This window comes from Taudactylus pleione, unplaced genomic scaffold, assembly GCF_031769625.1.
Source record: "Taudactylus pleione unplaced genomic scaffold, aTauple2 ptg000039l, whole genome shotgun sequence".
Lineage (NCBI taxonomy): Eukaryota > Metazoa > Chordata > Amphibia > Anura > Myobatrachidae > Taudactylus > Taudactylus pleione.
In genome coordinates, this window is record NW_028284441.1 from 6,179,198 (window position 1) to 6,197,759 (window position 18,562).

Consider the following 18,562-nt stretch of genomic DNA (forward strand, 5'->3'; position numbering starts at 1 on the left):
AGTCAATTTGATTTAACCTTCTGGGCTCAAGCATGGACATAATCAAACCTGGACTGTAGTGGCGAGTTTGGGGAACCTCTGACATATAGCATTTTTTCATTTGCTGTATGTGTGTGTGTATATAATATATATATATATATATATATACATATATTAGACACAGCCCCAAGGATTCTCAACCCTTAGAACCAAGAGTGTTAGGGACAGTGATGTCACAAATTGCTTTGTGATGTCACCTGGCTGCTGGCTCAGTGAGTTATCAACATAATTTCCCCTCTTTGTACCTTCACCATTTTCAGTGGTAAGGTGCTTTTCTTGTGCTTAGCGAGCTTGTGTTTATATATAATATATAACATGAGAACAAAAAAGAGAAAGCGACCAAAGAAGAACAGGTGCGCTGCAGAGGAGCTAGAGGCTCCTAGTGGGAGGAATAAGGAGGATGTACGCGAGGTGAGAGGAGACCTTCCCAATATCCTAGAGGAAGGAGACACTCAGGTGAGCGAGGAGAACCGGGCAGCTGAGACGGCCTCAAAGACTCTCCAAAAGAAGAGCAAAAAGAGTCAGACTAGATCTAAGAAGCCGTCAGATGAGGCCCCAAATAAGAGGAGGAAGGTGGATAAGACCAGCAGTAACAGAGCGGCCATTAAGAGGCCCCTAGACAAGATGGAGGACAGCGGGAGGAATAAAAAAAAGAAAAAGGAGGAGCCAGAAGATCCAGGTGAGGGACCCAGCGCGCCCATCAGTACAGCCATAGCTGTGTCACACCGGAGGAGCAATAAGCGGTCTCACACAACTGAGGGCAATGGCGGTAAAAAGAAATTTAAGACAACAGCAGGTAAATTATTTTTATTAAAATATATGAAATGTATTGTAAATTTTAATACAGAAGTAAGTGAGGTGTCAGGTACAGTACCTCTTTATTATATAATTACTATTCTACAGCACCTATCACTTTGTTGTTCTATTGTCCTATCCAATGTTGTAGTCAGGATGATTTACCCCTTATTAATCTGTTTCATCTCTGTCGCACCCCAAGAACATATGATAAAGCCACGTAATAATATACTGACCGGGTACTACAGAAAACCAGCATTAATACTGTACCTAATGGTTCATAACACATGACCCCAGTTGTATACTTCTCTCTTTCTGGGCAGGATATATCATGCATTGCATTTTGGATATCATACATTGCACCACTAGTCGCATACAGTAGTGCGGTATGTATGTACAACTGTGATTATAAATGTAAAGGACAGCTCTTCCAATAAGAGCCGGTGTGCGGACTTCCAGGTTTATGACCCAGGAGTCCTTCTGCGCATGCACATCTGTCGGCCAGCACAAGTTGTGGGGGACACTGGGAAGGATCCTATTGGATCCCTGTCGGGGAATTATGCGGTAAGAAGACAATAAGCTCCTATTAGGCTATGGGGTACAAGCTCCACAAAGTATCGCTTTTCTGAGCTTGGGGCATATGGGGAATGTGATCAAACCTCAGAAAACAGCAGTTGTTGGGTTTTGACCGCATTTTGGGCTTGATGCATCCCGTCCTCTATGCTATACTTATCTGTAACATTTAAAAAGTTACATTAGCAGAAAAAAACCCAGAGCCGTAACTAGACTTTTTGGTGCCCTGTGCCAGAAAAAGCATAGGTGTCCCCCGGCCCCTTCATTTTTCAAATTGGGACATAAGAAAGTGTACCCAAAAAAGGGCCATGGCCTCATGGGGATGGGCCAGGAGAGAGATAGGGGAAGCCAGGAGATGCTGGGGATAAAAGAAGAGGAAGCTACAAGTGAGAATTATAATAAACAGGGAAATTGACAGGCACAAGCAGCGCCCCCTGTCCTGCGGTGCCCTGTGCCATGGCACTGGTCACACTACCCTAGTTACAGCCCTGAAAAAAAACACAAAGTTAATTTCAATAAAAAATGCTGATTTCTATTTATATCACAAGGTGGAAGTAAGAACCCCCCAGCCAGCTCCCCTGAGACATCGGCTGCCTCTCACCTGATGGAAAGTTTAACCTTCCATGGAAAGATCGGAGAGGGCAGTTTCGGGAAGGTAAGTGAGCAGTAGGGATTTTCCTGACTTCCCTGTAAACACTGCAGCAAACAGAACAGACCGTCTGATGACATAAGAACTTTACTTGCTGCATCATATTATTTATCAGCCATTATATACACAATGGGCGCTCTCCATTATAAATACAATGGGGTCCATGTGAAAAGGCAACTCTGAAGGAAACAGCAGCGTATTCCTTGTTCTTCCTCTATATTTGCTTTTGGACACCTCCAGCATGGCTGGATCAAGGTTTGTAGGGACCCCAGGGCAGCTAACTTGTGGGGGCCCCTACCCAATAAAATGATGAATAAAATATGTTGGCGATGTTATTAAAAAGTATAATGTGAAAATACTCACAGCACCACAAATGTGTTAAGTCCACTGTAGTGCCCCAGTTCCCATTATGCCACACAGAAACCTCAGTTCACATATGCCATAGTGCTCCCCCATGCTGATGCTATCGCTATGTGTAGGGGGTCCCCAGTGTGGGGGAGTGGTCTCTTGCAGTGACAGGCAGCACATCCTGATGTTAGTGTATGTGGGGTGCGGTGACTGACAGTCAGATTACAGATGGCATGGGGGGTGGGGGGCTCGTTCTCACCTTGTTCTGAAGAACGCTGTGGTCACTTTGTCTTGTCACCTTCTGTTTGTACAATGATCTCTGGGAGTGTTGGCTCTGCAGGCTTCGCAGCTGAGGACACTGAGCCTGATTCAGGTTGGATTGCAATGCTGCCTTCGCATGCAGCCGGCTGATGTTTGCATTCTGCGCATGTGTATAAGACGCAGTGCACGTACGCGAACCAGGCGCTGAGATCAGGAAGCGATCACAGTTAGCACGCAGTCCCATCGCACATTGATTGACAGGAAGTGACCGTATGGGGGTGGTCGGTGGAAAGCAGGCATGCCTGTGTGTTTGAATGCCGTTAGGGGTGTGCATAATGAAGCCCCTGCAATAGCATACGCGAGGTCTAGATGGCGACAGGAAGTTTAGCAGTCTGTGAGGTATGGTCAGGTCAATCACAACTGTGCGTATGGGTTCGATGTTACCGATGTTTGCGCTGAATTGTGGATTTATGTAATGGGAAGTGAGCGGCTTAATACAGCGGTTGGCATCTTGGTATAGTGTTGCAGTTGCCGTATAATCGCATTCATTAGTATATTTTCACAGCGACCGGATACGTGCAAACGCAGCCTTGCATTCCATGCTAAATCAGGCCCACTGTGCATTGCTTCTGTCCCTTAGTACCAGTGATGTAACGTCGCCCCCAGCCTGCATTACATACTGCACTGCTCCCTGGGGTCCCAGTCCTCACTCTCTGTCTCATCCAGGTGTTGCTGGCTTCCCATACCATCACCAGACAGCGGCTGGCTGTGAAAATGGTACAAAAGAGGACATTAGTGAGCAGCTTTAGGAACTCCATGTTCATAGAGAGAGACATCCTGGAAATAACTGGGGAGAGCGCGTTCTTCACGCATGGATATGCCGCGCTCCAGACACCGGTAAGAGTCTCTGTCACAATGATGACTAACGTCTTATTACACCGAGTAACAGTTTTGCTTAATAAAAATAAAATATTTATTGTATCTCATCAGTTCATTATAATAGTTCTTGTTCTCATACACTTGTATGTATCACCTTCCTCCTATAGGTCACAGCCAGACTATCCAATGCCATAGCTTGCTGGCTATGTTATTGCAAATATAGATTATGTAAATTAACTGAATAATGTGTATGAGGAACAAGGTAATAACACATAACACAACCGTTCTTGCTGTGGTAACGGTAACACTTTTCCTATCAGGTTACCGTTCCACCAGAGTATGCTGTGCCCCTCCCCCTTTATCTGTCAGCAGCAGCAGTCTGTGTCTCCCCAGCCCAGCAGACCCTGATGTATGCTGGGCTGCGGTGGGACCAGGGAGGCTGACCAGCAGCAGCAGTCTTCTCTGGATCAGTGGAGGGAAGAGGAGTGATTACACTGACTGTACGCCCCCCTGGAGTTGCCTGGCTAAGGGGCACACGACTTTGCCCTGTGCCGCAAATATAATTTTTTTCTTTCCATTTTTTTTGTTAGGGTGTGTGGCCATGGTCGGCATAGCGGGGGGCGTGGTGCGGCATAGGAAAAGGAGTGGCTGGCACAGGCTGCGGCATTGGAGTGAAGATGTGATCACATCATCATGACCCGGCCCTTCGCTACACAATGCTGGAGATTACACAAATTGCCGGCCCCTCCCCTCCCCCGAACCAACCTCAAGTAGATGCTGCAGATAGAGTGCAGTGGGGTTCAGGGGTGGCATCTGGCCCGGGAATCTCACCCACTTTTCCAGGTGGACGGGAGCTCCACCCAATTTTCCGGAGGCTGTCTGCCATTTCGGGATAGTAGGCAAGCATGGTGACATACCGCCCAACTGTCCCGCATTCAGCAGGACAGTCCCATTTTTCTGGGACTGTCCCGCTGTCCCACCCGCGGGCCGCAGTGTCCCGCGGTGGGGGGGAAGTTGGGGGGAAGCATACACCGCTGCTCTGTAGAGCAGAGCAACGGGTATGTAGAGTGAGAACACTTGATGTGCGCATGCGCACAGCATCTATTCACAGTACGGGTAGGAAGCCCGGGGGCAGCCCAGCATCTCAGAGATACTGGGCACGCCCGTTAGTGATGCAAATGGGGGCGTACCATTCAGCCACGCCCACTTTGGCGCGTAGAAGTCCCGATTCACCTGGGACAAATGTTGGGAGGTATGTGGGGAGTATTGTCTGCGGTGTGTTAGAGTAACGCCCATAATGTAACTGATGCCGTGCTCTCTGTCTCTTACACAGGACCATGTAGTTTTCATCATGGAGTACCTGAGTGGGGGAGACCTGACCCAATTCATAAATTGCAGAGCCCCTTTTGACATCAGTACTACAAGGTAAGAGTGACAATGGGTACATTCGGTGCTGAGGCCGGTGTCTGGCTGTGGTGTAAGATTAGCCCAAATTTCCATTGTTTCTCCCACTAGGCTCCTTTCATTGTTGCCCCATAACCGCTCCCCTATCTCCACATCTTGGAGCCCGTCCCCCATAGCATCCTATCAGTATAACAGCTATATATGGAAATAATTCAGCCTATCTGGCCCAACGTTTATAATATGTAAATATCATTATTAATATGAGAGATAGTAACAGCACCTCTGTACATCTAATGCAGTAGGGCACGGCCCATGCAGCCTAAAGCTGGGTACACACTAGCCAATGTGTACCAGGATGATATGTCGGCCGACCAGATGATATCTCATGCAACCGTGGTAGTACCCAGAAAGTCCGTACACACTATGCGATCCACACTGTTATTCCGTTTTGTGTCATAACAATAGAGCGTTCAATGGATCTCATAGTGTGCACCCAGCATAACAAATCCAGGCCGGACCATTATAGGTTTCCATGGTGACAGGTCTGTGTATAATAAAGAGTCTCCTGGACTTAGGGCTCCAGTGTGTTACTTAGCCATACAGGAAGCCTGTGTGACAATGTTTCCCGTGACGATATCAGGGGGAATGTGCCATCTCATTATTATCAGTCATCTCACTTTCACAATATTTCTACTGATAATTATTTTCTTTCTTCCCCATCAGATTTATAGCAGCAGAACTTGTATGTGGGCTGCGCTTCCTGCACACGAGGGGAATCATTCACAGGTAACGTATTATTTCTAATGATCACATATAGTAACCCCCTCATAGAGTTACAGTGTAGCTGTTATGTCCTTGTCATTCATTTCTGGGTATCATCATGATATTTGGGGTAAGACTGTTATGACCGCTCCACGCACCATCTTATCTCCCCCTTCATCCCACCCCATGGATAGTGACTGTATGCAGCTGATCTCCGCAGCGACTGTCATCCTAGTCACCACATCTCATGTTACAGGTCCCTTCGTCGCACTGTGGGCGGGGTGCAGGATGCTGTGCATTTTGCATGCGATGCATCCCGCCACTCACTGCAAGCATAACATTATTTATTAACGCCGTATGCTTGAAAAAATCAAAGGACAGCTCTCCCGGTAAGGCCTGTCTTTTGCGATAGAAGAAACCCGGGTTTATTACCCTGAAGTCCTTCTGCGTATGCGTTGAGTGACGCACACGCCGCAGGGAGTGTAGGGAGGTATCCCTAGCAGGGGGAGTTCCGAGTTCAAGATCATAGGCTTCTATTGGACAAAGCCATCTAAACATGGCATTACCCACTACATCCAAGCCCCGGAATGTATGGAATTCCGGAGCTTGGTGCATACGCAGTGAGCTGCATTCTGCATTGCTGCATCCAGCACTGTGACACTCTAATGGTTTTTATTATGTCACTCTGGGGACCTTTCTCCACAACAATCCAAGTTCTACAGCTGGTAGTTCTCTGACAAACAGAACTTACACTCACTCTTCTCACAGGGACATGAAACCAGACAACATTCTCCTGGATGCAGCCGGCCATGTGAAGATTGCCGATTTCGGCCTGGCAGTGAAGAATATCCATGGCCATAAAATGATCAGCGAGTGTGCGGGGACCCCAGGTTACATGGCCCCAGAGGTAAGTAACACAGTCTTCCCCTACAGGCTTCTCAAGTCGTCATTTCCATATTTATCCCACCATATCCTGGTCCCAGTGACGTCACAATGGGGTGCAGGGGGTGTGGGCCGCACCCGGGTGTCACCCACCGAGGGGTGACACCAGAGGCGTCTTTAGAGAGGAGGGGGCTCATGTGCATCCCCCGTCAAAGGCCCCCTCCTCTCACTCCGGCGGCCGGCCACTAACTTACGTGGCTGGCCGGCCACAGCAAAATCAATATACTCTGGGCACTAGTGTGTGCCTGGAGTCTATTGCGCATGCGCAGATCACAGAGGAAATGGCGCGGCCGCCATTTTTCCAACAATTTCCTCACAGCGTATGCGCAAAACACCAGAAAAATGGCTGCGGTTTTCGCAGCAGCGTGCACGTTAGGACCAGTATGTACAAATAACAACCTAATTCGGTGCCTCCTGCCAGGATGGACAATGTACTAACTGTTTGTTTCTCCGTGTTGTCACAGATACTTTGTGATTTACCATATAACAGCATGGTGGACATCTTTTCATTTGGGGTCATTTTCTATCAGATGGCCACTGGGTCCTACCCATTTTATGCCGGTGAGGAGACCATTAAGATTGAGTATTCTGTTATGTATGATGCCCCGACGTATCCAAAGAACCTCAATCCAGAGATCCGGAACATCCTTCATAGAGTGAGTATAAGTATAAACCATACTTACCTACATTGCTGGGCAGCTTTCCGGGAGCAGCAGGAGGGGACCTGCTGCTCTCCTCTTCGGGGGGTGGGGCCAGATGATAGACGGCATTAGGCCCCGCCCCCTTTACAGAAAACCCCCATGATTCGCGGGTCCGTGAGGAGGGGCGGGGCTAAATGACGCGATTTGCCTAATTTAGCCCCGCCCCTTCCCGACAGACCCGATAATTTCATGTAAAATCTCCCCATCCTGCCCACTTCACTAGGAAGTGGGCGGGATGCGGGAGATATGCCTACTCTTCCGGGATCGCGGGGGGTTTCCCGAAAAATCGGGACCCTCCCGCGATTCCCGGGAGAGTAGGCATGTATGGTATAAACACGCGTATAACTGGGTCCGGAGAACATGGAGTCACAGAGGAAATAAGACCTAGATTATAACAAAGCACACACTAAATCAGGGGTGGGGAACCTTTTTGCTGCCGAGGGCCATTTTGATATATATAACATTATGCGCGGGCCTGGTGCAGGCCACGCCCCCTCCGTGTGAAGTCACACGGAGGCGCGGGTCACAATTGCCGGTGATTACAGCAACGAGGAGCTGTAAGGGCAGTGGTGTGACTGTCTGAAGCGTCCTAAGGACTCTCCAGGTGGCACTGCTGCATAGATTATGGCTGCAGGGTGCCATTCTAGGCACACTGATAGCCAGATGAGGCTAGCAGAAAAAAGCTACGAGGGGCAGACCAAATGATTCCGCGGGCCTTATATGGCCCCCGGGCCTGAGGTTCCCCATCCCTGCACTAAATGCATAGGCTATAAGGGGTATAATTACTAAAGTGCAGGATTTTAGAAGTGGAGATGTTGTCCATAGCCACCAATCAGAATTTAGCTATTATTTTCTATAGGGTGCTAGATAAATGTTAAGTAGGATCTGATTGGTTGCTGTGGGCAACATTTCCACTTCTAAAAACCCACACCTTAGTAAATATACCCCTAAGTGTCTACAGTCACAGCATTCCCACCTAGTTATAGCCATACCCCTCAAATGTAACTACAGCAGCAAGGCAGCAATGTGTAATACCACTTTTCCACCAAAAACCCGTCTCCAACCTGTGACACTGAGCATGGCTCGCAGCCAAGTTTTACCCCTTTTACACTGGCAGCTGGACCTGGGTTATTTTCTGGGTCTAGTTGTTCACAATGGACTCGGCTCTTCCGTGACCCAGGTCTTCTAATGTTACAGTGGATGCTTGTAGTTGATGTCAACTCCAAACGTTACTGAAGCCAACCAATTTGCTGGTTTGAGGCATGCCCCTGGTCACCGTGACCCGGGTCACACTGTTTACACTGCACCAAAAGCCGGGTCCTTTAGTGACCAGGGTTGGATTCAGGGGTCACAAGACCTGGGTTATTCTTTCAAGGACCCCTTTACACCGAGCCATGACCCGGATACATCCGGCAATAACCTGGGTTATTGTGCCACTGGAGAAAGGGTATTCGATGGCCGGGTGAGAAGTTTGCTCTGAGAAGATTGCCCCATTTACAGGGCAGCTATCATGAAGCTACCATTGGAATAGGCTTTGGATAATATTATTACATACCTTCTATTTATTAGCTAGGCATAAAGTAAGGTATATAGGAGACCTGGCTGCATTGGCGTCTGATTAGCAGTGGCAGGAAAAGGGTTTTATGTCACTGATCAGATCTTTAGTTATACATATTACTTGCCATATTGTGTCCTCTTTTGGAGGACTCACTTTCTGATAAATACTAGTAAAATACAATATAGAATAATGATACAGTCACGGCCATAACAGGGCAAAAATTCACACTTTGCCAGCCCTGACCCCCAAACATGTGCTGTCATGACATCATGAAGAGGGGGCAGGACAACTGGTACCAGGATAAAGCTAAATGCTGGGAATGTCCTAACTAAGGAAGATCCAGGCGGCTCGGTAGCAGCTCTACGGCTGCTGGGTGCTGTTCCACAGACAATTAACGTCACAAATATTATTTTACTAGAAGAATAGCATTTACGTTGAATAAGCCTCAAGCAAATGTAGTTGAAAAACAAAGGTAAAGGATTTTATACATGTCGTCCTGAGAATAAAGTGCCATAAGGAAAAAAGATGAAATTGGTCTAATGGTGCTTGTCTGCCATTAACAGCCTATACGTTTCCGTTTATCTCTACGATAGCTCCTAAGCAAGTCCCCAAAGAAGAGACAGGTGATGTGCAGCAATCTGAGAGGTCATCCATTTTTCTGCCCAATCAACTGGGAGGAATTGGAGGCTGGAAGAACAACTCCCCCATTTATTTTGCAGCCTGTAAGTATATGAATAAGATGGGAGTTTATGCCATGTGTGCGCTATCATGCAGTCACATTGGCCCTCATTCAGAGCCGTACGCTCTGAGCAGAGCGCACGCTCTGAATGAGGGCCGTCCTCCATAACTATGGAGCGTCCTCCTGGACGCTCGTATAGCTGTGGGTCACCACCCACAGCCTATACGAGCGTGCAGTTTGATGGCCGCGATGGTCTTGACCATCGCGACCATCGAAACTGCGAGCCGGAGCCTGCGGTTGAGGTTTTCAGAAAAGATACTGACTGCCACGGGGCTGGAAGGGGTAAGCCGCTGTGAGCGGAGAGCCAGATCAGACACGGGTAGGGGGGTGGAAGCGTGCAAGACCACTGTCTCAGCTCACTGTACCAGCTGGGATGGGCGGGGGGGGGAAATTCAGCGCAGCTTTTTGGAAGTGATACTTTTGTTAGGGAAGCATGATGAATGCCTCCAAAATATTTTTTAAACTTGCGTAGAGTTTAGAACATAATTATTACTAGTGATACTTATGTAATGATGAATAGGCCCCTTAGTCTTTTGTGGCCAAATGCAAATTGAGGAGAATATTTTATGGAATGTTTTTGAAAATTCCATTAAACTCTAACGACTGGGCATTCGCTCTTCCATCTCGCCCCTGTTGACCAACATGAGGAATTGCAGAGCAGTGACAGGCTGCAAGCACACTGTTTTTTTCAATGATTCTTAGAGGACTTATATAACCTCTCATAGCTAGTACTTCAATTACAAAAAAACAGACAAATTTTTACTTTATTTGTTATGTTACTTTCTACAAGTTTACTGTAATTTTTTCCTTTCAAATGTATTTATAATGCATGAAGGAAAACCAGCCCTACAATGTAATAACCCGAAAATCAGCCAGGTATCTCGTCAATTCGGTTACATATCTCTGTCACGTCATTTTCTCATTTCTGGTATTAGCTCTGTATTAATATATTGATGTGTTATGTTATCATGCAGCATATAGGATACTATAACATAGAATAGCGGGAAGAGCTTGAACACTATCTAGTTATTATTCTCGGTTATGACACATACAGTGACAAATTGCCCAATTAGCTTGGCATTTGCCTGTCTATAATGTGACCAATCTGATTCATCTTCTTCGTAGACCCCAGTTACAATCAGGGAAAATGTACCCCTGGATGAGCTGCTGTCACCACCAGAAGCACAGGAGCCACCGATGTCTGTAAAGGAGAACCGCCTGTTCCGTGGGTTCTCATTTGCAAGTGACAGGTGGAAGACAATGCAGACTCCATAATGCACTGCAGGTAACATCTCACCCAGTACATCACATCAGAGGACACCGGCTCCATCCTCATTCTGCTACCAACTATCTCAGCTGTAACATCTGCTGTGTCCTCCACATGTCATCAGTGTGTCATCTGCTGTGTCCTCTACGTGTCATCAGTGTGTCATCTGCTGTGCCCTCCACATGTCATCTGCTGTGCCCTCCAATGTGTCATCTGCTGTGTCCTCCACATCATCAGTGTCATCTGCTGTGCCCTCCACTTCATCAGTGTGTCATCTTCTGTGCCCTCCACGTGTCATCAGTGTCATCTGCTGTGCCCTCCACATGTCATCTGCTGTGCCTTACAGTGTGTCATCTGCTGTGTCCTCCACATCATCAGTATCATCTGCTGTGCCCTCCACATCATCAGTGTGTCATCTTCTGTGCCCTCCACATGGCATCAGTGTGTCATCTGCTGTGCCCACCAGTGTGTCATCTGCTATGTCCTCCACATCATCAGTGTATCTGCTGTGCCCTCCACATGGCATCAGTGTGCCATCTGCTGTGTCCTCCACATCATCAGTGTGTCATCTGTTGTGCCCTCCACATCATCAGTGTGTCATCTGTTGTACCCTCCACATGGCATCAGTGTGTCATCTGCTGTGCCCTCCACATGGCATCAGTGTGTCATCTGCTGTGCCCTCAACATGGCATCAGTGTGTCATCTACTGTGCCCTCCACATCATCAGTGTGTAATTTGCTGTGCCATCCACATGTCATCTGCTGTGCCCTCCACATGTCATCTGCTGTGCCCTCCACATCATCAGGGTATCATCTGCTGTGCCCTCCACATGTCATCTGATGTGTCCTCCACATGTCATCTGCTGTGCCCTCCACATGTCATCTGCTCTGTCCTCCAAGTGTCAGTAATAACATCTTCTGGATCCTCAAGTCAGCAATATCATCAGTAAAGTGCTGCAGAATGTGTATGAGGTATAACTATTAATAAAATAATATATTTTCCTACCTCTGTGTATGAGAAACCTGATTGACTCACCTATTCCTTTAATGCTTATAAGAAAACCCATCCACTTATTACGCTCTATACCATATAGCGTGATTTATACTGTATGTCAGCAAGCATTACCTCCTGTACGCCCCACGGATAGGGCCTGATTCACAGATGTCCGCTGATGCTGAACTGAGATGCCAGAGACATTTTTATTACTGATCGCAGTTGCAGGCAGAGACACGCCCCCGGAAATGGTCACGACACGCCTGCGTTTGAGTCACCACCTCCCTTATTGCCGCCCACACACTATCCCTGCCTGTCAGTCACTTTGCAAATAGATTCTCACTGCGAGTGACAATGAAAATTACGCACGTTCAGCGTGACTCAGACACATGCACAGATTACCGATAATCATTAAAACTATGGAAGCAGCAGCGTTGCGTCCATCTCTAAATCAGGCCCATGGTCTCATCACCATTCCACCCTGCTGGCATTTTAGATGGGGCAGCCGGCTCCTCTACAAACTCATGGATCACCAAAGTTACTATTTGTTCCCATGATCTGTAGCCTCTTACAGTATATGCTGAATAATAACTGTAATTTACATTAACATTGTAGAATCTTTTGCTGGGCACACAATTCTTATTTGCTGGGGTCAGGGCCGGTGCAAGGTTTCTTGGCACCCTAGGCATAGCTTCAGCCTAGCGCCACCCCCCTTCCCTCAGAAAGCTACACAAGCCCTTATACAGTGCCCCCAGTAGTGGTCCCCACTATGCAGTGCCCCCAGTAGTGGTCCCCCTATGCAATGTCCCTTATACAGTGCGCCCAGTAATTGCCACCACCTATGCAGTGTCCCTTATACAGTGCCCCTCCAGTAGTGGTCCCCCCTATGCAGTGCCCCGTACACATAAAACAGAGAGACATTAAACATTATACTTACCTGAATCCCCGCTCCTGTGCCCGCCGCCATCAGCTCCTCTGTTCTCCTGCTCTGCACAATGATAGAGACGTCATGACATCTCTCCCTTCACCCACTGTGGAAGCCGGTTGGCGGAGCTCGTGAGTGAGCCCCAGACGGATCCGGCAGTGGGCACAGCATCCAATAAGAGTCTGTGTGACTCTCACCGGCTGCTAAAACAAACACACAGCTGGCGGCGGTTTGTTTGCTACTGTTAGTGTGGACCAAACTACACTTAATGAAACCAGCGGTGCTCTCCAGTGGCCAGCGCTCCAGGCAGTTGCCTAATGGTAGCACCGGCCCTGGTTGGGGTCCCCCACTCCCCACCCTCTCCAGTGCCCCATACCGCCTGCACGTCTGTTATCACACCCTCTGGTTCTACCACCATTACCATGTAATTTATGTGTTTACTTCTCGCATGGCCATACAACTTTGAGTGCCGGTCCAGCGGTTAATGTAAGCGACGTCTGTCGCGTTGTCTGACAGAACTCGTACCGGATGAGACCTCAGAAACTGCGCTGCTTCTAGCCGAGCATGGGAAACTGCTCCGAGTTCCAACGCATTTATGGGCCACTGTCTTTTCTGTAGGGACCACCGATGAAAGTGATAGTCGAGGACCACAGCTCCTCATCCTCGGAGGCTGGCGTCTGACGTATCCACCAGAGGAGTGCCCCCCTGGTTGCCGGGACCAAATGGATCAGTTGATTTAGATGCAGGTGAGACCCTAACCCCTGTGATAGCAGGGCCAGCTGGAACACTCGGGAGTGGAATCGTCCGAATTGTAGTGCCTTGAAAGCAGCTACCATCTTCCCCAAGAGACAAAGACCAAGAAGCAAGGACACCCTCCTTGGTCTGAGGGCTAGCTAGAAGAGCAACCGGATATCCCGGGCCTTGTCTTCCGGAAGGAAAATCCTCTGTAATGCCGTATCTAGGATCATGCCCAGAACTGGAGTCTTTGGGACGAACTCGGATTGGGTTTCTTGAAATTGATTATGTCAGTGAAGCATGGTCCAAGAGAAGTGGTTCCGATGGAGCCTTGTTTAACTGGTCGTCATGACAGACATCATTTTAGTGAAAACACGGGGAACCGAGGATACCCCGAACGGCAACGCCCGAAACTGATCGCGAGTTTGCAAAATGCAGTAAAGCCTGATGCGGTTCCCAATTTGGGACATGGTGATGTGCATCCTTTATATACAGAGAAATGAGGAACTCTGCCGGTTTGAAGCTTGCAGTGACAGACTGAAGCGACTCCATAGTGAAACGATACAGCTTCAGATACTGGTTTGAAGTCTTTGGGTTTAATAGGGGCCTTGTCCATGGACACCGGCAGCAGGGCCGGCGCTAGGCTGTGCTGCGCCCAGCGCCATCCTGTGTTGCCGCCCCTTCCCTCCTCTGCTCCCTCCCAGCTGAGCTTAAATATAACCCATAGTGCTGGGAGGGAGGAGGGCGTTTCCTGCGCCCTCCGGAAACAGTAGCGCTCCGGGCGACGGACCTGCTTGCCCGTGCCTGGAGCCGCTACTGACCGGCAGAATCGTAGAGAAGAACCGATGTGGAGTGGAAACCTCGAAATCTATTCGGAACCGCAAGGAAAGCAGCTTAGATCCACGGATCTAAAGAGGTCTGGTTCCAAGCTTGTTGAAAAGTCTGTAAGCAAGGTCCCATCGCAGGAGATCCCACGTGGGATGGGAGACTGTCAGCCACCTGTTAGTCGGCTCGTCTTTGATCCTGTTGACGTGTAACTGTATGTGGGCGACCTTTACCTCTGCCACCCCTAATGTGCGAGGGAGTACCTCTGGCCCTTTAACGAAAGGGATGTGCACGAAAGGAATGAAATGAGGTACCAGTCTAAGTCCTCCTGGGTGATGGAGCATTCTAAGGGAGGAAAGAAGACTTACCCCCAGTGGCTTGGGATATCCATTTGTCCAGTTCTGGACTAAAAAGCATATCACCTGTGAACCATAGACCCTCAACAGCCCGTTTGGATTCTGCATCTGCCTGCCAAGAGCGCAAGCAGAGAACTCTGCGGCCAGAAATAGGAGAAGCAGACATACGAGCACTGATCTGACTGATATCATGTAAACTGCTGACTCACGGAGAGTTCTGCTAGTAATCGTAACTCTGCTCTGGAAGTATCCAAGCCCATAATCAACTGGTCCACCCAGCAAATTACAGCATTGTTAACCCAGGCGCTAACAAGCGTAGGCCTAAATTGGGCTCCTGCTGTAGTGTAAATGGATCGCAGTGTTTATTCCAACTTGTGAGCAGAAGAGTTGGAGAGCCACAGCAGTATGTATATGATCAGTAGGCAGCAGAAATACAGCCACACTCACAACTATGCTTTGGAGAAACATCAAAACGCTGCAAACCTTGACTGACTGGTGCAGGAAGTCCTGCGACTTGTCCAGCAATCAGCCTAGAGGCAGCCACAAGACTATAACCAATCACATCGCTGGTTACATGAATGACCCGGCAAAGGAATCGCTGTTTCCTTATAAAAAAACAAAAAAAACAAATGAAAAGCAAACGCATCTACTGGAGGAGGTATTTTCCACTCTTCCATCATGGATAATGGAAATGGATAGCCAGAAGGGAAAACATGGATTTGGAACCGCTTATCCATTTGTTTTCCAGGCCACAGAAAGCTGTTCTAGAAGCTATAGCTGAGGATCTGCCTGACCGCTAGAATTAAAAGGCTCCACCCCCTGAGAGACAGATTCTAAATCCGACGGCGCGGAGCTGCGAGGGGTTCCTCCTACGACTGGAGGACAGTCAGCAGAGGACGCTCAGTGCAGGCTTATGATAGGCAGTGGAGGACAATGTAGAAGCGGTACACATAATCTGTACCAGCCCAGATATTTGGTTGACCCTATTAGCCGTCAATTCTGAAGTTACAGCCGCCATAACTCCTGCCATGTCAGCGGCTCATGGAGGAGTAGGTGAGACAGTAATAGCCACAGAGGTTTATAATGGTATATATAGTGGGCGGAAAACGGAACACCCGGAGGAAACCCACGCAAGCACAGTGAGAACATATAAACTCCACACCCTAGGGCCGTAGTGGGAACCGAACCCATGACCTCAGCGCTGTGAGGCAGCAATGCTAACCATTACACCATCTGTGCTGCCCCTTCGGTTACTAAACAAGCATCACATAGCGTGGTGCCAGCAACATTTGGCTTAGTTTGTTGTTACATTTGGAACAAACATTTTCTGATAAGCCATAGTCCTGTCAATGGTATACATACACACACACACACACACACAGACAGACTCTATGATTAAACAGAGACAGAATACAGAGACAGAAGGCTAGTGGGAAACAGAGGAGGAGGTTCACACCACTCCCTCCCAATAATTCAGATTCCCTGGACTTTGTACACCCCAGTGTCATCTTTACAGCCCCTTTTGGAAAGGATCCTGTATAAGGGGTGTGTGCCAGGAGAATCAATGCTTCTGCCCACACTGTGTGGCTTCTGCACTCTCCTGTAATGTGGAGAAATGCAGGTAGAGTGTTACAAACGGCAGCCACGCTGTTGTAACAGCCGCTTGCCGTGTATAGAGAGCCCGCTCATTAGACTCCGCCCCCTTCCTCCTCCTGAGGCATGCAATATGGCTGCTTAACGTTGGCCATATATTAACTTCCCCCTCTGACTGCCCCGCTACTTGCCGCTCTGCTAGCAGGGAGAGGGGAGCCTGTGTAACGTTGGCTGCAGCACCTGGCAGCCCCTCTATAGCCCGCGATGTTCTAAACTAGCGGGGAGAGGGGAGACTTAATAGATAGAGAGTAGCGCTGTAGCGCTGCTCTAAACCAGCGTCGGGAAGCAGGACGGGAGACGGGGGATGTGCAGCTGAATGTACTCACTGCGCTCCCTCAGAGGTCTCTTCTCTCGTTCTGCTCAGCACTTCTTCTTTCTTCTTGTGCCCTTGTCACTGTGTAGAAAAGTGTTGTGGCAATAAGGTGTCAGTTGCTTTTAGGATAAGCACTGTGCACTCTTTCCTGCTCTACTAAGAACAGGGCGCCAGGTACCCAGACCCCACCTTTAGAGAGCTGGCGAAGGGTATCTAATAAGTGTAAAAGATGTTAGTAAAAGAATAAACCTAAATTAAAATAAAAATTAAATGTGTTGCTGGAGCACAGCAGATTGTGACCAGCTCCGTAGGCACATTTTCTAAACTGAGGGCTGGGGGGGAATAGAGGGGGAGGAGCTTCACACTTCGAAAATTAATTAAAGTGCCAGCTCCAGCTATCCACGCCTCTATACCCCAGTGTAAGCACCTCCAGTGTCCCCTAGTGGATGAAAGAGAAATTCCAATAACAGCAGTTGGACCGAAACCATGTGATATCCATGATGCAGGCCATGAAGCAGCGCACCAGTCCCCTTGAAGAACACTCCGAAGTCAGTTGAACCAGCAGCATTGGTGAACAAAGGTAAGTCAGCATTGTCAACCGGCTGCTAGGGCCAAATCAGCTCCAAAATTGAAATCCCCCAAAATGAAGCCCACACCATGAGGCCATTCAGGATTTCCCTGTAAAGGCAAACACAGAAATGCGGGTTGGAGACCCCCGCAATACCATGCTCCAGCCTACTGCAAACACCCCTCCCATCGGTATAATCCGGCAAGCAAAACTAAATTAACCTAGGACCGACTGCACCTGACGAGAAAACAAAACGTCCCCTCAAACTGCGCTATCCAATGGGCTGATGAACAAAAAGTCATCCAAATAATATGCTATGCCCACGTGGCCCGTACCAGCCTGGACACACAAATGCAAGAAAGTGCCAAACTTTTCAAAATAAGCACACAAGATAGCTCAGCCCATGGGTAGGCACCTGTCCACAAAAAATTGGCCATCCAACTTAAAACCCATTCAACGTAGGGACTCTGGGTGCAAAGGCAGTAGGCAAAAAGCAGATTCCACGTCCAATTTAGCCATCAAAGACCCAGGACCAAAACCCTTAATCATTGCGAGCGCTTCATCAAACAATTGGTACTGAATCTGGCAAAGCGAGCGAGGGATTTCATCGTTCACAGAGCCCCCATGAAGGTACGGCAAATGCTAAATCAAACGGTATTTATCCTGGACCTACTTGGGCACAACACCAACAGGGGAAATACACAGGTCCGGCAAAGGAGGGGAGGTAAACGGCCCGGCATACTGCAGAAAACCACTTCAGCAAAGACTTTCTGTCACAGCACATGGGGAAGCTCTCTGGCTGAATGCAAATTCCGGGAGGAGACCACATGCAAAGCGCCAGCTACAGGTAACCGTTAACCTATACTAAAACCGTCCAGCAAAAATTGGTAATCATCCCGCAAGGATACCAGCCCAACCATTTAGCTAACTCATCTAGTGCCACCGAGAATAGGCCTTACTTGTCAACTCCAGCAACGTCAGACCTGCCCCCTGAACCGCCCTTCGAATCTTGACTTACAGTCCTTGGCGGGGTGACTGCCATTACAGATGTGGCAGGAGTGACGAAAACGACACCCAGACCGAGAATCATTATAGACAAAACACTTCCCCTTACCGAGCACATTACCACCGCCACGCAAAGAGAGGGTAGCCTGCCTACTCTGCACCCCTTCTGCAGGCGCCTTAGCTTCCTGGGTAACTGCTAACCAGACCTCAATATACTTACGGCCCAGAGGCATAACCAGCTGACCATTTTGCTTCCTACAAATCTGTTCGTC

At 48.5% G+C, this 18,562-nt stretch overlaps 1 protein-coding gene across 1 annotated transcript; it reads left to right on the forward strand.

Moving 5' to 3' along the window:
• Nucleotides 1-354: 354 nt before the first annotated feature.
• Nucleotides 355-10,925, forward strand: LOC148538578 (protein kinase C delta type-like). Its single transcript, XM_088453162.1, has 9 exons — nt 355-835; nt 1,956-2,062; nt 3,392-3,562; nt 4,878-4,969; nt 5,672-5,734; nt 6,479-6,617; nt 7,117-7,308; nt 9,505-9,633; nt 10,776-10,925. Exons 1-9 carry the CDS (start codon nt 355-357, stop codon nt 10,923-10,925), a joined length of 1,524 nt encoding a protein of 507 aa, XP_088309288.1.
• The last annotated feature ends 7,637 nt before the right edge of the window (nt 10,926-18,562 follow it).